The sequence below is a fragment of the Terrapene carolina genome, unplaced genomic scaffold (assembly GCF_002925995.2).
Source record: "Terrapene carolina triunguis isolate 2854851 unplaced genomic scaffold, T_m_triunguis-2.0 Scaffold89, whole genome shotgun sequence".
NCBI classification, from domain to species: Eukaryota; Metazoa; Chordata; order Testudines; family Emydidae; genus Terrapene; species Terrapene triunguis.
Window position 1 is genome coordinate 28,502,847 of NW_020664440.1, and position 18,020 is coordinate 28,520,866.

The 18,020-nt window shown below is 58.5% G+C and overlaps 3 protein-coding genes across 4 annotated transcripts in view; 1 reads left to right on the forward strand and 2 right to left on the reverse strand.

The window, feature by feature from the left end:
• KAT5 (lysine acetyltransferase 5) overlaps positions 1 to 8,879 on the forward strand; it is a 13,993-nt gene extending 5,114 nt beyond the window's left edge. The window contains exons 3-14 of one of the 2 annotated variants that reach the window (XM_024217792.2): positions 266 to 334; positions 1,058 to 1,194; positions 1,669 to 1,848; positions 2,638 to 2,718; positions 3,352 to 3,426; positions 4,016 to 4,264; positions 4,812 to 4,901; positions 6,463 to 6,603; positions 7,291 to 7,384; positions 7,464 to 7,623; positions 7,920 to 8,001; positions 8,334 to 8,879. In XM_024217792.2, coding sequence (XP_024073560.1) covers positions 266 to 334; positions 1,058 to 1,194; positions 1,669 to 1,848; positions 2,638 to 2,718; positions 3,352 to 3,426; positions 4,016 to 4,264; positions 4,812 to 4,901; positions 6,463 to 6,603; positions 7,291 to 7,384; positions 7,464 to 7,623; positions 7,920 to 8,001; positions 8,334 to 8,468 — 1,493 coding nt within the window. In that variant the 3' untranslated portion in view covers positions 8,469 to 8,879. The remainder of the gene's footprint in view (positions 1 to 265; positions 335 to 1,057; positions 1,195 to 1,668; positions 1,849 to 2,637; positions 2,719 to 3,351; positions 3,427 to 4,015; positions 4,265 to 4,811; positions 4,902 to 6,462; positions 6,604 to 7,290; positions 7,385 to 7,463; positions 7,624 to 7,919; positions 8,002 to 8,333) is intronic. The other variant, XM_024217793.2, reaches the window with a different exon arrangement.
• Positions 8,880 to 10,145: 1,266 nt separating this feature from the next.
• RNASEH2C (ribonuclease H2 subunit C) lies at positions 10,146 to 12,707 on the reverse strand. The gene is made up of 5 exons (XM_024217794.1): positions 12,601 to 12,707; positions 12,125 to 12,312; positions 11,741 to 11,853; positions 11,293 to 11,412; positions 10,146 to 10,308 (listed from the first exon to the last, which is right to left on the reverse strand). Exons 2-5 carry the CDS (start codon positions 12,276 to 12,278, stop codon positions 10,276 to 10,278), a joined length of 420 nt encoding a protein of 139 aa, XP_024073562.1. The 5' UTR covers positions 12,279 to 12,312; positions 12,601 to 12,707; the 3' UTR covers positions 10,146 to 10,275.
• A 959-nt stretch (positions 12,708 to 13,666) lies between these two features.
• Positions 13,667 to 17,461, reverse strand: AP5B1 (adaptor related protein complex 5 subunit beta 1). Its single transcript, XM_029911176.1, has 2 exons — positions 16,875 to 17,461; positions 13,667 to 16,487 (listed from the first exon to the last, which is right to left on the reverse strand). The coding sequence occupies exons 1-2, from the start codon at positions 17,025 to 17,027 to the stop codon at positions 13,887 to 13,889; spliced, it is 2,754 nt and encodes a 917-aa protein (XP_029767036.1). The 5' UTR covers positions 17,028 to 17,461; the 3' UTR covers positions 13,667 to 13,886.
• Between the last annotated feature and the right edge of the window lie 559 nt (positions 17,462 to 18,020).

Consider the following 18,020-nt stretch of genomic DNA (forward strand, 5'->3'; position numbering starts at 1 on the left):
GAGCATTGGCCTGCTAAACCCAGGGTTGTGAGTTCAATCCTTGAGGGGGCCACTTAGGGATCTGGGGCAAAATCAGTACTTGGTCCTGCTAGTGAAGGCAGGGGGCTGGACTCAATGACCTTTCAAAGTCCCTTCCAGCTCTATGAGATGGGATATCTCCATTAATTTAAATTTAATTTAAATAAACATTACAAGGGCAGGTTTCTTGCATCTCTGCTCTGAGTGGAAATTTCCTCTGAAATGCTATTTCCTTCTCTCCCTGCAGCTCTGGCTGAAATCCTCAGTGTTAAGGACATCAGTGGCCGGAAGCTTTTCTATGTTCATTACATTGACTGTGAGTAAACTGGCTGGCCCTCGAATAGGGAGTTCCTCTGGATTCTGGGAAATAGGCTATGGGGTTTTCCTCCTTTAGTGGATGTTGTCTCCAATCTGGTCTTATACCGTGGGGACTAGCTGGCTCGGGGATGCGGGGGAGGGAGTGGAACACCGGGCCTTTCCCCTCTAGGGGGTGTTGGCTCTGATCCAGCTCAAGGAACTCTGGATCCTTTGAGGTTTCCCATCAGAGTACCATGGCAAGTGGGGTCGGGGACCCAGTAGGTGGTGCGCTTACTTCAGAATCAGAACTGACCCCACTGCCCAGTAGGACACTGTCCTGTTTGTCGGTCTCCTGTTGCGCGCACACACAGGTGGGGGCGTTGCATATAGTGGCATAATTATGAATGTCCTGAGTTCTTGGGCTTGTACTTTCCCTCCTGAAGACCTTTCCCCTCTCATCATAAACCTCACTCATACAAGGAAGCCAGGACTCCTGCTTCTGGAGACGAGACTCTGATGGAGCTAAATGTTTTGGGTTCAACTGTCCAAATGGCCACAGGGTGGTGCTGTTCACCAGTGTGAGGCATTGCTTTCCCCTCTGCAGCTCATCCATCCCTCTCCAGCCTTGGGCAGTCTTAGCACCACTTTTCTGCCTGGGACTGGCTGTCCGCAGGGGCCTCTTTCCTCCTCTCCCATCACCCTAACAGAGACCACCACTAACCTGGTCTCCCCACCGCCGCAGTTAACAAGCGTCTGGACGAATGGGTGACCCATGACCGGCTGGACCTGAAGAAGATCCAGTTCCCCAAGAAGGAAGCCAAGACTCCCACCAAGAATGGGCTGCCTGGCTCCAGGCCCAGCTCCCCAGAGCGGGAAGTGGTAAGAGGAGCTGGCCATAGGCCAGGGAGGATGCTAGTGCTGCTCTGGGGGATGCTATAGGGAGCGGGCTGGGATGAGAGTGCTGGCCTGGGGATCAGGAGGAGGACATCAGGGATGGTTGGAGGGTCTTGGGATGGCAAGGGGGGATGGGGAGATGTGGACGCTTACCCAGAACAGTGTTCTCCCTGATGGCCCAGACCGGCTCCCTCCACCTGATCCCAACCCAGGAGTTGCAAACATACAGGTCTCCAAGGCAGGGATGCTAAAGTACCACTTATCCTAAGAGCAGGGCCCAGCATTGGCCCTAGCACTAAGTCATCGTATCTCTCTGGACCCACGTACTCCTCTCGCTGCCTGGCCCGCGGCGAGCTGGGACAGTGGTGCCACGCCCCCCTCACCTGACCAGCATTGCATCCTCTCCCCCACTGGGTGTGTTGGTAACTCCCCCCCACCTCCATCTTCATCCCTACTCAGAGGAAGACCTTGGATCTGTCTCTACAACCTGCCTCAACTCCAGCCAGCGGTAAAACCCTGCCCATCCCAGTGCAGATAACGCTCCGCTTTAACCTACCCAAGGAGAGGGAGGCTGTTCCCGGGGAGCCTGACCAACCCCTCTCCTCCAGCTCCTGTGTCCAGCCGAACCATCGGACAACGGTACGCACCGGCGCCGGGGATACCTCCCCCACCTCCGTGTCCTCAGCATGGTCTGGGCATGGCCACAGGCTGGGATTGTGCCAGGTCATACAAGCTGGCCGGGGTCGGGCTGGGTCTGGACTTGCATGGGAGACTCCCAAGGCATGGTGCTGGGGATTCACTAGGGGCCATTCTCCCCCGCATCCAGAGCTCACTGTCCTTCATATCATGATGCTAGAGGGCAGTGCGCTGCTGGCAGTGGGGGTCCAATAGGGGCACTTTTCCCTCACAGTTAGTGTGAAGCTAGAGGGTGCTGTGAGACCTCAGTCAAACGATGCAGATAAGGAACCACTCTTGGTCATTAAAGATCTCTCATCCCTTCCCTCAGAGTCTTGGTGTGAACCACGGTGTTCTAGCCAAATCAGAGCTTGGACAGTTACTTTCTGCCTCCCTAGAACTTCATGCAGTTTTAGCAGGAAAAGAGATTTTTATCCTCCTGCTCTACACTGTCATGCACTGTTAAACAGCCCTCACACCCCACCCCAGAGGGGGGAAGTCTCTCAGCACCAGGCCAGGGATCTCTGTATAAACAGCCCTGTGCCCCACCCCAGAGGCAGCTGCAAGTCAGTGCTGGGTGAGGGATCCCTATATAAACAGCCTAGAAAGTTTTTTTTGAGATTACAAGATACTGTGATGCCCGTACATCTGCAGATGAGAAGCTGCCCCCGCGGGGGATGCTGTGCAGGGGTGGACGACTGTGAAGCTTTGCAACATCCCATGTGGATGAACCATTTTTTGGGTCTGTTTCAGAAGCGGAAGGTGGAGGTGGTTTCCCCAGCAACCCCCGTCCCTGCTTCCACAGAGACCACTCAAGCCTCTGTTTTCCCCCAGGTAAGAGCAGAGGGGTTGATGGGATGTGCAGGGGCGAGGAGTATTTCCATCACAGGGAGAGCTCTGGGCACTGTTCCTTGCTCCTTCCTGCCCAGGGCTGGCTGTAGGCCCAGGCACAATTACCCTGAGACCAGGGCCTGAGCTCCTGGAGTTTTGTGATCATGGCAAAATCACAGCTTCTCACCCTCATGCTTGGGGAGAAAATGTAACCCAAATGCAACCAATACAGCAATGCCTGAGTCTGCAGAGAGCCTGAGCCAATCCCTCCGAGATAGAGCTGCTCTGGGCATCTCCAAAGGGCGTTAACCCCCAGCCCCACTGCTTAGTGGACTCAGCAAGGTGCTGTGTGTGGAACAGAAAGGGTTCAGCCCCAGTGGAGACGACACTCGCCTGCCTGCTGGGGGAAGTTCTGATGGGTCCCCATGCTTCCAGCCCTGACTCCTTGGCTCCCGGTGGGGCCAGGGCCTGCCTTGTGGTGTCGGATTGCCTTAAAACTGCCTTGTTCCTAGCTTCATCCCACTGGTCAGGTGATGATGGGAGGCGGAGCCCCTCCCTGTGCTGCTGCCAGGAAATGGCTGATCCCTCCTCCCACCCATGGCCTGCACATAATACCCTTCTCACCTTCTCTTCCAGAACGGCTCAGCCAGGAGAGCAGTGGCTGCCCAGCCTGGCAGGAAGAGGAAATCCAACTGCCTGGGCACAGATGAGGTAAACTCTGCCCTGGCTTGAATGGAGGGATGGGGTGTTAGCTGCCCCCAGCCAGGGAAACCACCAGCCATAGCCAGCAGTGGAGGAGCTCTCTCAGGTTCCCAGGGCAGCAGGCAGGGATCCACTCCATGAGTGATCAGTGGGGTCCCTCCAGGATTTGGCCTGGAGCAGCCGCTGACTGGAACTTTATCTCCCCAGCTCTCTGCTAGCTCCTGCCCCTTTCCCTGGGGGAGATGCTGCTGGCTCAAGGAGCAGCCCTGAGCCCCGGTACAGGTGAAGTCATAGCCTGCCACAGCTGAGGCTGCAGCACCATCAGGGTTGGGTGTGCTGGGTGGGGAGAAGTGGGGTGGGGGATCTCCCAGGCCCATTCTCTCGGACCTGGAAGCCCTGTAGGATCTGGGAGAGGAGCCAGGATTCCTTTCTGTGCCACTGTGCACACACCATCAGCAGCCAGCCCTTGGGTTCTGGAGGCCCTTGGGAAGGGCACAGGGAGGCCTGATTTGAGACCGAGTTGGGGGCGGGGCCCAGAGAGGAGGGGTTAGGAGGGCATGTCCAGCAGCTCCTGACCCTGCCTCTGTGCCGCCTGCAGGACTCTCAGGACAGCTCTGATGGCATCCCCTCGGCCCCGCGCATGACGGGCAGCCTCGTGTCGGACCGCAGCCACGACGACATCATCACACGCATGAAGAACATAGAATGCATCGAGCTGGGCCGGCACCGCCTAAAGCCCTGGTACTTCTCACCCTACCCGCAGGAGCTCACCACCCTGCCCGTGCTGTACCTCTGCGAGTTCTGCCTCAAATACGTCAAGAGCCTCAAGTGCCTGCAGAGGCACCTAGTACGTATCACCCTCCCCGTGCCCCTGCATGGCCCCCGGCAGGCACAGCCTTGACTCCATGATCCCAGGGCTTCTGCCCCTGAGTGTGTTCCCTAGCGTGGCACTAGGGGCTCTGGCCTGCAGGGAGCAGGGTGAGTGACTCAGTAGGGGCTGCATTTCCCTCCAAGTCGGTGCTGACCCCGGTGCTGACCCCACTTGGTACCAGGCAAGGGATACCTGTATAAACAGCCCCCTTTGCCCCACCCACAGAGGATGTTGCATCTCAGTGCGGGGTGAGGAGTCCCTGTAGCTGTATAATTCTCTAATCTTAGTTCTACTAGCTGGAAGGAGAGGGAGAGGCAGACTTGATCTCTGGGGGGTTTACTCTTTGGCTCCAAGTAGCCTGTTAGCCGCTCCCCTGAACTCTGCTAGATGCATCCAGTTCTTTCCCTCTCCCCTTGGAACTCAGCCCCTCTGGCCCCCAATCATTGGTGTCATTCTGCAATCGAGGTGCCCCATGTGCAAGGTGCAGGGTCTGACTGCTCACATGGGATTCTCTCTCCCACAGACTAAGTGTGACCTGCGGCACCCGCCTGGGAATGAAATCTACCGCAAAGGCACCATCTCCTTCTTTGAAATTGATGGGCGCAAGAACAAGGCAAGGGGCAGATCTGGGGCAGGAGGTCCCCTCACTAGGGCACGGCTGGGGTGGGGCTCTCTGTTCCACCTTTAACCCTTAGGAGACTGCCTGATTCCAGGGTCTGGGAGCCTGGGTATGTGACAGAGATGTCTGGCTGTGGGAATGGGTTCAAGTGGCTACAACAGAGAGGGGCTGGGAGTCAGGACTCCTGGGTTCATTCCCAGCCTCACTGATGCCTCTCTGGGTAACCTGGGGAAGTTCCTTCCCATCTCCGTGCCTCCGTTTCCCCTGTAAGGGATTCTGTCACACTCTCCTCCTCCATAGAATCATAGAAATGTAGGGTTGGAAGAGGCCTCAAGAGGTCATCTAGCGCAGTCCCTGTGCTAAGGCAGGACCAATAAACCTAGATCATCCCTGACAGGTGTTTGTCTAACAACCTGTCTTAAAAAACCTCCAGTGACTGGGATTTTACAACCTCCCTTGGAAACCTATTCTAATACTTAACTAGAAGTGTGGCATCCAAATCTGGACACAGTTCTCCAGCTGAGACCTCACTAGTGCTGAGTAGAACGGGACCTCCCACATCTCACATACGACACTCCGGTTAATACACCCCAAAATGACATTAGCCTTTTCTGCAACTGCATCACATTGTTGACTCATACTAACCCCCCGATTCTTTTCAGCAGGACTACCACTAAGTGCGGTACTTTGCACTTGTCTTTATTGAAATTCATTTTGTTGATTTCAGACCAATTCTCCCAATGTATCAAGATCATTCTGAATTCTAAACCTATCCTCCAAAGTGCTTGCAACCTCTCCCAGCTTGTTGTCACCTGCAAATTTTATAAGCATAGTCTCCACTCCAATATCTAAAGTCATTAATGACAATATTGAATAGTACTGGACCCAGGACTGATGCCTATGGCATCCTACTAGCTTCGCCCTCCCAGTTTGACAGTGAACCATTGATAACTACCCCTTGAGTACGGTCTTTTAACTAGTTGTGCATCCACCATATAGTAACTTTATCTAGACCAGAGCCAGTCCTTGAGATCTCCCTGACACAGGTTAGGAAGGCAGCAAGCTGGTCCCTGGTATCAAAAAGGTTGAGAAACACTGAGACCACATTTCTCTAGTATCAGAGGGGTAACTGTGTTAGCCTGTATCCACAAAAACAACGAGGAGTCCGGTGGCACCTTAAAGACTAACGGATTTATTTGGGCATAAAAAAACCCCACTTCTTCAGATTTTGTGGGGGGGTTTACCCACGAAAGCTTATGCCCAAATAAATCTGTTGGTCTTTAAGGTGCCACCGGACTCCTCGTCACATTTCTCTAGTTTGCTTATGACAGCGTCCTGGGCAACGTGGGACTTTAGTACTGTGGCCTGAGCCAGTCTGATGAAGCGGGCTGGAGAAGGTCTGAGTGCAGATCCCCGTTGGGCCAGGGGCTGGTAACTAGAGCTGGGGCCCTCCCCAGCAGCCCCCTGAAGCTAGCTGACACACACGCACACACGCACGCATATCCTGGCAGTAGAGTGAGGATGTTAACGCTTCCGGCTTATGCTGTCCCTGCAGAGCTACTCACAGAACCTCTGCCTGCTGGCGAAGTGCTTCCTGGACCACAAGACCCTGTACTATGACACTGACCCCTTCCTCTTCTACGTCATGACAGAGTATGACTGCAAGGGCTTCCACATCGTGGGCTATTTCTCCAAGGTGAGGGGCACTGCCCTGTGCTCCCCGCTCCCTGGATGGGACCCTCCATCCCTGCTCCTGTCACGGCCCTTGCTCTCCCACTGTTCTCTGGCCAGTCAGAGCAGGTCACGGTGGTATAATAGGAATCCCATGGGCTGGCCCCACTGCCTGATGAGATCAGAGCCTCCCCATGGAGATGCCTGAAGGGTCATTGAAGCTAGGGAGCATCTGAGACACCAGCTGTTGGTCAGGGAATCGCTGTGCCTTGTCACAGCCACTCCCCCATTGACCAGGCTCTGTCTGTGGGCTGCTGTGGCTATCTGGGATGAGGGGGAAGGGGCTGCTGTGACCATGGATGGGAACTTGTGGTTGGGGTGAGGGAGGGGACTGGTGTGGCTGTGGCCATAGGTGGGGATTGAAGGCCCAGATAATGTGGTCATGGCCCCAATCTGTGGCAGGGGGCTATTGTGGCCTGTGAGAGGATCCGTGGGAGGGTGTGTGAGCAGGAATCTGTGGCCAGGGTCAGGATTTGTGGAGGGGGCATGAGCGGGAATTCATGCAGGGGCTGCAGTGGATGAGGCCAGAACTCATGGTACAAGGCATGGGGATCTGTGGCAGTCTTGATGGTAGAGGAGTCACTGGAACACCCAGCATCAAAGCAATCTGCAGCCACTGGCTGAGGTGTGAATCCTTTGCTGTTTGCCGTAGGAGAAGGAGTCAACAGAAGACTACAATGTGGCCTGCATCTTGACCCTGCCCCCGTACCAGAGGCGAGGCTATGGCAAGCTGCTCATTGAATTCAGTAAGTGGCACTTTCCCACCCCAGCTCCCTCCCCTGATTTCCATCTCCCTCACCCCATCTCCTCCCACCCCCCTGGCAGGCTACGAGCTCTCCAAGGTGGAAGGGAAGACGGGGACGCCAGAGAAGCCACTCTCAGACCTCGGGCTCCTCTCCTACCGCAGCTACTGGTCCCAGACCATCCTGGAGATCCTCATGAACCTGAAGTCTGAGAACGGGGAGCGCCCACAGATCACCATCAAGTGAGTGCCCCGCCCACAATCCCAAACTCCACCCTCAATCCCAGAGCAGAGGATTCTGCACCAATAATCAGTGACAGGGAACACAGACCCAGTTGTCACTAGGAGTCAGAGTTAACACTTCACGGAGGGCTGCTTTAAAATCATTCCCTCGACTGTGATTCCAGGGATGGTCGCAGACAGAATGGCCTCAGGGCACATGGGGAAGGTGCTGTTGGCTCCCGTGCACTCCCCCCCCTCCCCTCCGTGACCCCCAGGTCACTGCCTTCCACCCCTTCATGTCTCCCATTCCCTTTCAGTGAAATCAGTGAGATCACCAGCATCAAGAAGGAGGATGTGATCTCCACGCTGCAGTACCTGAACCTCATCAATTACTACAAGGTATCCACCCTGGGGGGAATGCTCTGGAGTGAGATTCCTAGCGGTACCCAAGAGGGGCAAGTGGCTTCCTTGTATATGTCACTAGCATGGAGAGATACCAAGGCATTACGGTAGCTGAATTAAGGGGGGGTGGAAGGCAGGACTCATGAGGTCTGTCCCTGGCTCTGGGAGACAGGGGATGCTGATTGGGCTGCCACATGGGACCAAAACACATCAATGGAGACAAGCAGCTAGGTTGGCTCAGGTCCCTTCACTAATTTTCTCAGGGACCCTGACAAGACATTTCTCTTGAACCGCATCGCTGACTTGGGCCCCTGCTGTCTCCCTTAAAGGGCCAGTACATTCTGACGCTCTCAGAGGACATAGTGGACGGGCACGAGCGGGCGATGCTGAAGCGGATCCTGCGCATTGACTCCAAGTGTCTGCACTTCACCCCCAAGGACTGGAGCAAGAGGGGCAAGTGGTGAGAGGCAGGGCCTATCTGCCACCCACTCCCCCATGGCCCTGGCATGGGGCCTCACAGACATCCAGCTAACGTGCAGCTCCTGGGAGTTTATCCCAGGGCCGGGACAGACTGGGCAACAGCATCTCCAAGGATGATCATGTGCTCTGCCACAGGGCTAGGCTGGGGCTGCATCGTTCTCCGGCCATGGCTCAAGCCCCATGGGAAGGGGCAGAGGCCCCCATGCTGCTCTCCTTGTCTCAGCGCCAGGGTGAGGGCCCCATTTGTGTGTAGGACTTGCATCTTGCCAGGCCACCTTGTACATTGTGGGCTGTGACTGAGGAGCCCAAAGGCTGAGAATGGGTGGCCCTGGGCCCTCGGCAGCTGGCCAGCATTTGCATTTCTCTGTCACTCGATCTGAGTTTTTGATAAAGATCCTGGAACTAAAATGATTGATCCTGGACCTTTTTAATCAGCTAGAGAAGGATGAGGGGTGCTCAGGCTGCATTATCCTCCCCAGGGCTGTGCAATACCCTGAGCAGCATCAGGCCTTGACTCCCAGGAATTCTGGGGGGCAGCCACTTCTTTCACTAGCGAGCAGTGTCCCTGCCAACAGCAGCTGCTGTGTCACCCCAGAGCCAGCTGCAGCACTCCCTGTGCAATGAACACACCCGAACCCTGGAAGGGTGCAGGCTGCCTGAAGCTGTGGCCAAACACAAGTTTAGGACCTCAAAGCTGCTATGCTCCCCCTGCCCTGGTAGCACATTTCTCTCTCCCTGGGAGCAGCAGTTACAGCAGGATCTGGAACCAGATGTCCCCCAGTGCCCGGGGCAGCAGCACTGAGCAATGGACAGGTGATGGGCTGATTGCCATTGGGCCAAGACACTTAGGGCTGAGCACTAAACACTTCTCTCCCCCCCCCCCCCCAGTTTCTCTGGCAGACTCATGGTGCTGATCCCCGTCCCGCTACTTCGGCCAAGCCTCTGGGCCTGACTAGCCTTGCCCTCCCCTCCAGGTCTGGCCACAGGCCCACCTGCAAACAGCAGCCACACAGCGGAGGTAGGCCCTGCTAACAGGGTGCTCCCCCCCATAAAGTAACAATGCTGAATATTCCCTTGGCAAGAATGGTTCTGGGCGGGGACCCGCATCGTGCCAAAGCTTGTGGCAGCCTGGAGAGAGGGGAAGAGAGAAGAAGCTGCAAGCACAACCCTGCTGCCCTGTCCTGCCTCTAGCTGGTCAGTCCTGTCAGGGTCTCTTGAATGTGCTAGCACTCTTCCCTGCCTCATTCAGAGGGGGAAATGGAGACACAGCAGGGAGGAGGGGGAAAAGTACCCAGGAGCCCTGGCTCCTGCATTAGAGTCCTTCCTGGGTAGCATGAGACATCTAGGGAGAATCATGGCCAAGTAGTCTGAAGAGTGGTTGGGAGTCAGGACACCTGGGTTCTATCCCACTCAGCTGCTGTGACTTGGGCCAGACTTCAGCAAGCCTCAGTTTTGCCCTGTGCCGGATGTTGAAGCTGCCTGTCCCAGGGACCTGAGGGATCAGTGTTTGCAGCATAAGGTCCACAGCACTCAGCCTTCCTGTCCCCAATCTCCAGCGCAGAGGGCAGACAGCCAGCCGTGGACCAGGGGAGATGCTGTCCCACCTGTTTCCAGGTGCTGGCTCAGTGAACTCTGGAATCATGACTCAGACCAAGCAGGCATCTCTGTGAGATCCATGTATTCTCAGCATGGAGCTACCACGCAGGGTGGTGGGGCCAAAAAAAACCCCAGTGCAGACCTGAGAGGCAGCCAGCGGCTAGCAGTCCTGGGACCGCTGCCTCCACCATGGGCTCACTGTTCCTTCCTCGACACTGGTGCATGGATCTGCAATGAGAGAGGTGACCTGTCAAAAGTCACCTGCCCCCCTGCACCCCTAGGATTCCAGCCCTGAAGGGATAGCAGTGCAGGAACAGCTGCTGCTGTTAGGTGTAGCACAGTACTGCCTAGAGGCCCTGACAAAGTGGGGAGGTCCGCTATTGTACCAGGCACTACACTGCTCCCCCACACTGAGACTGGGGCTCCTGTTGGGCCAAGCATTGCACAAACACCCCATGAGACTCATTGCTTTATGAAGCTCTGTCATAATCAACAGAGTGGAGGGGAAACTGAGGCACAGATGGGGCCAAGGGCAGGAGTTCTGAGCCCCAGTCCTGCACAGCAATTACTTTGCCTTTTCCACTTTCCCCACAACGGGGTAGTGCCCGCCAGGCTGGGCAAAATGCTTTGGACAGCATTTTCCATTTGCCCACGTCAAGGCCCAAGAACACACAGCCACCCCTTGCAGGCCAAGACAGCCTCAGCACTCTGCCAGGCCTGGAGGCATTCCCCCTATTCACAGCTGCTGGGGTACCGGGGATATATTATGGGGCAGGGGCATGGCTGGGTGTCCATGGAGGGTATATATTATGGGCTATAGTTATTTCATCCCAGAGTATTTGACTCACTCTGAGGGGACCAATCATTATGCCTTTTACCAGCCCCCCTTCACTAACAGAGTGTGTAGGTGAATGCAGGGGTATTATGGGATGTAACGACTGCCTCACCCCTAGCAACTCAAGGGATACTGGGCGAACCACAGAAGCAGCCTGACAATTGGATGGGGCAGGGCTGAGAACATACCTGTTCATTGCTATAATGGACCAAACACAGAGCTAGTGTAAGAGTCTTTGTGGAATGGGGGGGGGGTCTTGCCCCCCATCCCTTTGAAGTTGCCGTGGCAGCAAGACCAGGCCCTAACACGCACCACCAGCCCCCCTCACCGTTCTGGGGTGGGGGTAACGGACAGGAGAGCAGCACACCAGTACTTACAGCTTCGGCGATCCCTGGCCAGCTCAGAGCCAGGAGCAACCCATCATCCGCACTTGGAGCCCGCTCCAGGTTCCAAACTGTCAGCGTCCCAAAGGTTGATTTCAGCCGCACGGTCCGCTCCTGCAGCACAGGAGGCTGGGAGTCAGGGAGGGGGACGGGCAGTGGGACTGAGGGGGCCCCCAGCCAGCTCCAAGGCACACCTCCCTTTAGCGTGAGGGTTAACACTACGCTGTTCCCAGCTCTGATGGCCTTGTCCCCAAAGGGGTAACACCACCCCTCCCACCCAGCCCCAAAGAGGGCATGTGTCCCCAGAAGCTACCAGTGCCCCCTCCTGCGGGATCCCAACCCAAGGCAAGACCATGGGTCCAGCCCCACAGCCTTCCCCCAGGCAGGTGCTAGCATCCCAGGGCTGCTTCTCCCCTATCCACCCCACCCCCACAGGGCTCACCTCCTCCTCTGTGCAGGGCCTTTGATCCTCCTTCAGAACTAGCCCCACATAACCTTGGGGCACTATCACCTCCTGCCCCTTGAGGCTCCTGCCACGGAAGGATACAGATTTCTCTGTGGGGAGAGAGAGACCGACACTGAGCTGGGGAGACAGGAACCTGGCCAGGGGATGCACTCGACTGAGAAATGGGCACAGCAACCCAAGTTCCATGCAGGGGTACTGGGGTCTATGCTGACTGAGGGGAGAGCACCCCTTACGGAGCCCCCATCCCATCCCTGCAGCAGCACAGCGCCTCCTAAGGTCAGCACTGACTAAGGGGTGGGAGCCCCCATCCTGCTCCCTGCAGCACATCATCCCCTGGCAAGTATGGAGGGAGACACCAACCCTGCGAGCCCTGGCGGATGGCCGGGGTGAAGTATCTGTCCACAGGGGCGCTGCCGTTGTGATCCACCTCGCAGGGCAGCAGGTGTAAGACATCTTGGGGCGCCTCCCGCAGGGAGCTCAGGTCCAGCCGAATGGGGCTGCTGCTCTCAGACATCTTGCTCCAGAGACAGGCACTGCTCAGCTGGGGCCTGGCGAGAGAGACAGTGAGGGGGCGAGGGTTGTGGGGGCAGTTCCTGGCCAGGGCGCCTCATCCCTTGCGGGGGGGAGGGGAGGGAGTTCCTGACCAGGGCGCCTCATCCCTTGCGGGGGGGAGTTTCTGGGGGCCAGAGGAGGAGCCTTGTCAGGAATCCGCATCCCCACGTGGGCAGGACCCTGCCCGGGATGGGGCAGTAGTAAAGGGGGTGGGGGTCTCCGGGCCCGGTTCGTGCTGGGCGCGTCCACTTCCGCCGGCTCTCCCAGCCTGGAGCCCCGCTCACCTGCCGCCCTCACCGAGCGTCCCGCGCACAGCAGGGGAACGGGAAGACGCCGACGGGAATCCCTTCACACCGCACCGCACGCCTCTCCCGGTGCATGCTGGGGGGCGTAGTCCTGAGGCCAGCGCATGCCACAGGAGGCAAACCTCGCCCCCGGTGAATGATGGGAGTGGTAGTCCCGTCCCGGTGCATGATGGGCGCGGTAGTTTCCACCCTGAGTGAAACCCCTCCCTCTGGAGCGCCTCCCTTCCCCCGCGCTGACCCACATGCGAGGGCAGGGCCTGGCCGGCTGGCTCGGGGCAGGGATAGGACACTGGGTTGCATTCAGAGCGGGGTTGCCCGCTGGAGGGAGCCGTGCAGGGGGAGCTGCCGGCTGGCCTGTGTTTTTGTACCAGGGGGAACAACCCTAATTCAGAGCCTGCTCAGCAGTTGCCATGGAGACGGCTGATTGCATTGCGAGCTGTGTTCCCAATAAAGCAGGGTCCTCCTCCCTGCACATCCCCCACAGGCACGACCCAGCAGAGCCAGGCTTCGGGGGCCGGCGAGCAGGGTGGTCAGCCTCGGACCCAACATTCAGGGACACCAACTTACCTCATTTGGGGGCACCAGAGCCCTGGCATAGGGCACCAAAAACCTTTTCCAACCTGGGTGACAAAACACCTAGGGCCAGCCCTTGCTCACCAAGCCCTGTACCAGCAGAGTAGCCAGGGACCGAATAGGCCTCAGAAACCAAACCCTCCTTTCAGCATTGGGCCCACAGAGCAGGCATGGAGTTCTCCAGCTTGTGAGGGGGAGAATGCATCCCAACTGTCCTTTCAGCACTACACCTCAGCTGCTCCAAGCAACACCAGTGCTGGAGCCTCCCCAGTAGCTGGGAGCAGTACAGGAGCTCAGGCACATAGCACCACCTCATTGCACTCCCCACAAATGCATAGCACCACCTCCACACTCCTCCAGCTCCACTCCATTGTATCTTTCCCCACAGCTCCCAATGCACCACCCCAATCCCCACACCACTGCACTCCGCCCCACATGCACTGATTTGTTCATTTCACTGCAAATTTTACTTGCAAAAGGCATTTGTACAGAGCTTCAGAAATTTACATTTCAGGCTCCCAGCCCCACTCAGAGATTGGCCCCTCGGGGGACTGGAGATGTGTCCCGCTATGTCCACTCTCAAATCCCCCCCAGGTGGCTGGAGACATGTCCCCTTTACTCCCACTCACAGATCCCCCTTCCTGGGGGGTGCCCAACTCACAGATACCTCTCAATCCCTATTTGAGGCTTTGTCACTCCACCACCTTCCGCAGATAGGCACTCAGGTGGGGGAGCACCTTCCAGTTGTCAGTGCGAATGGTGACACGCGCTGCCCCCTGGGTCCCCTGTGCCTGCAGCAGCACATGGTAGTGGGGTGGCAGGGCTATGGCAATCCTGTAGGTGCCTGGCTCCTCTGCCACTAGGTAGCTGGCAAAGTGAGCCTGCACCAGGACACCTAGGGGCTGTTGGGTGGTGGGCCAGCAAAAGAGGCTCTCAGCGCAGTCACCTGACCCACCTGGGCACAGGGAGGACCAGAGGGTGTCAAAGAGGTGGCGCCGGCTCTCACAGTCCCAATTCACAGGCAGTGCCAGAGGCAGGAAGATGTCCGGAAAGGCCACCTGCAGTGGTTCTAGCTGGCTGCAATAGGTGAGGCCGGTTTGCGTGGTGTACAAAGCGCTCACTGCCAGCTCGGTGGGGTAGGGGCAGCGGGGCTGCAGGTGGAGTGTGAGGACGGGTGATGGGCGGGTGGTGGAGAGGCAGGGCACGCACACGTCAGGCACTGGCTCATAGAAGTTGTCAGAGCGCTCGAAGCGCAGCAGGAGGCAGAAGAGTCGCTCAGGTGAGGACCCTGTGTGGAGCAGCCGGTACGTCAGGCTGAGCCGGGCTGGAGAATGCAGCTCCAGGAGCTGTCGGCAGCAGTCCTTCACCTCCTGAGCATCAGCAGGGCACGGCTGGAAGGCTGGCACTGGTACCAGGGTGGGCTTGGCTGGGGCCTCGCGCTGCAGCTGCAGCAGGGGTTGTGGGGCTGGGTGCACGGTTAGTGCAGCAGCGAAGTTCTCGCTATCTGCCATGATGGAGGAGGAGAGAGTCCGGGCTTTGAGGCGCCCCCCAGGTGCCAGCACTGCCCCCAGCTTGTCCCCGGACAGGCATGACAGGAGTGTGTAGTAGAAGCGAGCCCGATCCTGCACATCCACATCCGGGTAGCTCAGTGAGACGTCTTGGAGCAGCTCAGCCAGCTGGCACCCTATGGCAGGTGGAGGCTGGTGCTGCAGCAGGTTGCGGCAGACGCTCAGCAAAGCCTGGCCAATGTGCCAATCTCCCAGCTGTCCAGCACCTGCCAGCCGCACCAGGCGCTGCAGGAACCCAAGTGTGCTGCCCTGCGGGACCCCACTCTCCTTTGCCACCCTGGCCAATAGCTTGAGGTGCCAGCCCAGCTCCTGCTCCCAGGGTGGCAGCAGCGGCATGCCCACAGTCAGCTCCTGCAGGGCCTTGCTCAAGGATGTGGGCCAGGCTGGGTCATCCAGCACCGCCTGGGTCTCATTGAGCAGGTTTATGAGGTTGGGGGCCAGGGAGCAGCGCTGGCGATACAGCCCCACCAGGGTGCTCGTCAGCTCTGCCATAAGCTGCAGCCTTGAGCCAAAGTAGCGGGCAAAGAGGTAGGCGGCTCGGAAGAAGAGCCCAGTGGCCTCACACCCACCTTTGCCTGCCACAGTGTCTGCCAGTGCCAGGACATGCTCAAAGATATACCCAACTCCCCGCTCAGCCTCGGGGCCCTGGTTTTCCAGGCACACCAGACTCAGCAGGTTGAGGCGTGCCAGCATGGTGCCTTGGTCGTTGAAGAGGGAGGGGAAGAGGCAGGAGGCCAGGCGGGGTGTGAGCAGGACGGGCAGCCCCTCCTCAGAGCCAGAGCCCAGCGGGCGGTTCTCGGGGAAGTGCAGCAGGCAGTCGAGGTAGAAGAGTTTGAGGGGCGAGGGCAGTGAGGGATGCTGGGCCATGCCCACCAGGCGGCGCAGGAGGAAGGCCTCGTCCTCGGCCGTGAAGAGGCTGTCGGTGAAAAGCCCTTTGAGCTGCAGGCTGGCGTGCAGCAGCGCCACGTGGGCTGTGCCAAACAACCGCACCAGCTGCGCCTTGAAGATGGCAGGTGACTGGGTGCGGATCACGCACAACACCTGGGCCAGATGCCACAGAAGCTGGCTCTGGGCAGGTGGTGTCAGCAGATAGGAGCCATCCAGCAGCTGGGACAGCACCGACTTCAGCTCCTTGGTCTCGGCCGGGGTGGGCAGCAGCAGCAGGCGGTCAATGGAGGCTGGAGAGACTGCCCCGGCATTCCCCACCGCCTCCCAAGCCAGCCCCTCGTTGCCAGCCAGCAATTCACTGAGAGCCCCCTCGCCCCGGCGGGCCAGCAGCAGCACGGCATTGCGCAGGGCCAGGCTGTATAGCAGCGTATAGCCCTGGTGGACAGGCGTGAGCTCCTGCTGCTGCATGGAGCGCAGCGAGTCCAACCGCCGGGAGAACAGGCCGGGGTAGCAGCACTCCAGCTCCCTCAGACTCTCGCAGGCGGCCGCCCGCACCCCGCGGTCACCCAGCCCCTGCCGCTGGTCGTTGAGGTCCGAGGCCAGGTGTAGCAGCAGAGAGAGGTAGTCACGGGAGGCCTGGGAGCCCTCCCCAAAGGCCTCAGTGGAGATCAGCACAGTCCCCACCACCACCAGCAGGTGGCGCCGCAGCCAGGACAGCTTGGGTGAGTGGGGTAGCTGGGCAAAGTTAGCCAGGAGAGAGCCAGCCACCTGCTCGCCCACCTCGGGGTCTGGGCACAGCAGGGTGGGGAACTCCAGCAGAAGGGTCAGCATGGAGACCTGCAACAGAGAGAGAGAAAGAGAGAGGAGTGCAGTCAGGGGGCTGCAATGCACAGAGGCACCACCACGAGATAGAACGGGAAAGCCACTGACAGAACCCAGGAGTCTTGACTCTCATGCCCCTGCTCTAGTCCTTGCCAGAGCCAGGGATTGAAGTTAGGTGTCCTGACTCCCAGCCCCACTGCTCTAAGTACTAGACCCTACTCACCTCCCAAAGCCAAAGAGACAACCCAGGAGTCCCCCACAGCTTTAACCACTAAACCCCACTCCATTCCTCCTTCAAAGCTGAAGATAAAATCCAGGAGTCCCCGTATAAATTTGCTTTAGCCCATTACACCCCTCCCCAGCCAAGAATAGAACCCAGGCGTCCTGCCCAACCCCACGTACCTTGGTTTGCTCACTGATCCTCTCGCTGCTCAGGTCCTGCAGCAGCTCAGCCAGGAAGGTATCATCACTCCCACGGGCCAGAAGGAAGGCTGTGGGGCCTGCTCGGAAGGTTGTTATAAGCTGGGTCCAGCTCTCCCCACTCCGCACACTCATGGCAACCCCTGGGAGGGACCGCCTGGGTGGGAGAGAGAAACTATTAGAGCAAAAGAGTGTCCCACACGAGAGCCACAAGCTGCTAGTCTCGCTCAAGCCCTGCCCCAGAGGTGGCAGCACTGGACAGGGATCTTTGTATAAGCAGCCCCCACACCCCACCTCAGTGGTGGCGACATCTCAGTGCCTGTATGTAATGGGATTATTGAACTGAGAATCAGGACTCTCTCTCTGTGGGCCAGCCTGCTACTAACCCAGTTTTAATCCTGGGGAAATTGAGGCATCAAGAAAATGGGGCAAGTAGCAATCCCAGGAAAAGGGGCTGGAGGGGCCCTGTGGGACACCGATTGAGGCCAGGGACGAGTGGGAACCTTGGGTTTCGGTAAGAGCGAGCGGGGGCTTGGGGCGGGCAGGGTGTTCAGAAGATTCAGAATCCTGGAGAACAGACTACGGCTGGGGAACGGGCCCACGCACGGGAGTGTAGGTAATGGGGGGGGGTCCATGGCCCCACGCAGGGGAGTGTGGGCAATGGGGGAGGGGTCCATGATGGCCGCACGCAAGGGAGTGTGGGTAACAGAGAATATGGCGGTGCTGGGTCGGGGCCCCAGGGGATTGTAGGTGATAGGGAGTGGGGAGTGTTGGGGCAATAGCGGGGGGGGGGTGGGGGGGACGGGGGGGGGGGGGGGGGGCTTCCTGGGGGGGTGTGTTTGGGGGGGGGGCTCAATGCGGCAGCCCGAGATGGCCCCAAGAGGGGCCCAGGGAATCCCCGCCCCGAGGGAAGGACGGGACGCACCCCCTACTCGGCCCCCTCCACGGGGGAACCCCGGGGCATCCCCCTGAGTCCCAGCCCGGCCCGCTCACCGCCCGACGCAGCAGCCGCCTCGGCCCCCGCCCTTCCTGCTTCCCCGCCAGCCGCTAGATGGGGCCAGAACCGCTCGGCTGGGCTGTATTCCCCAGTATGTCCTCGCGTCACTGCCCGGCCCCTCCCCCGGGTAT

Coding starts and splice junctions, on each gene's coding strand:
- RNASEH2C (XM_024217794.1), bottom strand. CDS start 12,278: ATGTCTGAGAGCAGCAGCCCCATTCGGCTGGACCTGAGCTCCCTGCGG. Junction 11,854..12,124: donor CATCCGCCAGGGCTCGCAGG/GTTGGTGTCTCC, acceptor CTCTCCCCACAG/AGAAATCTGTATCCTTCCGT. Junction 10,309..11,292: donor GGCCAGGGATCGCCGAAGCT/GTAAGTACTGGT, acceptor CTCTCATTGCAG/ATCCATGCACCAGTGTCGAG.
- AP5B1 (XM_029911176.1), bottom strand. CDS start 17,027: ATGAGTGTGCGGAGTGGGGAGAGCTGGACCCAGCTTATAACAACCTTC. Junction 16,488..16,874: donor GGATCAGTGAGCAAACCAAG/GTACGTGGGGTT, acceptor TCTCTGTTGCAG/GTCTCCATGCTGACCCTTCT.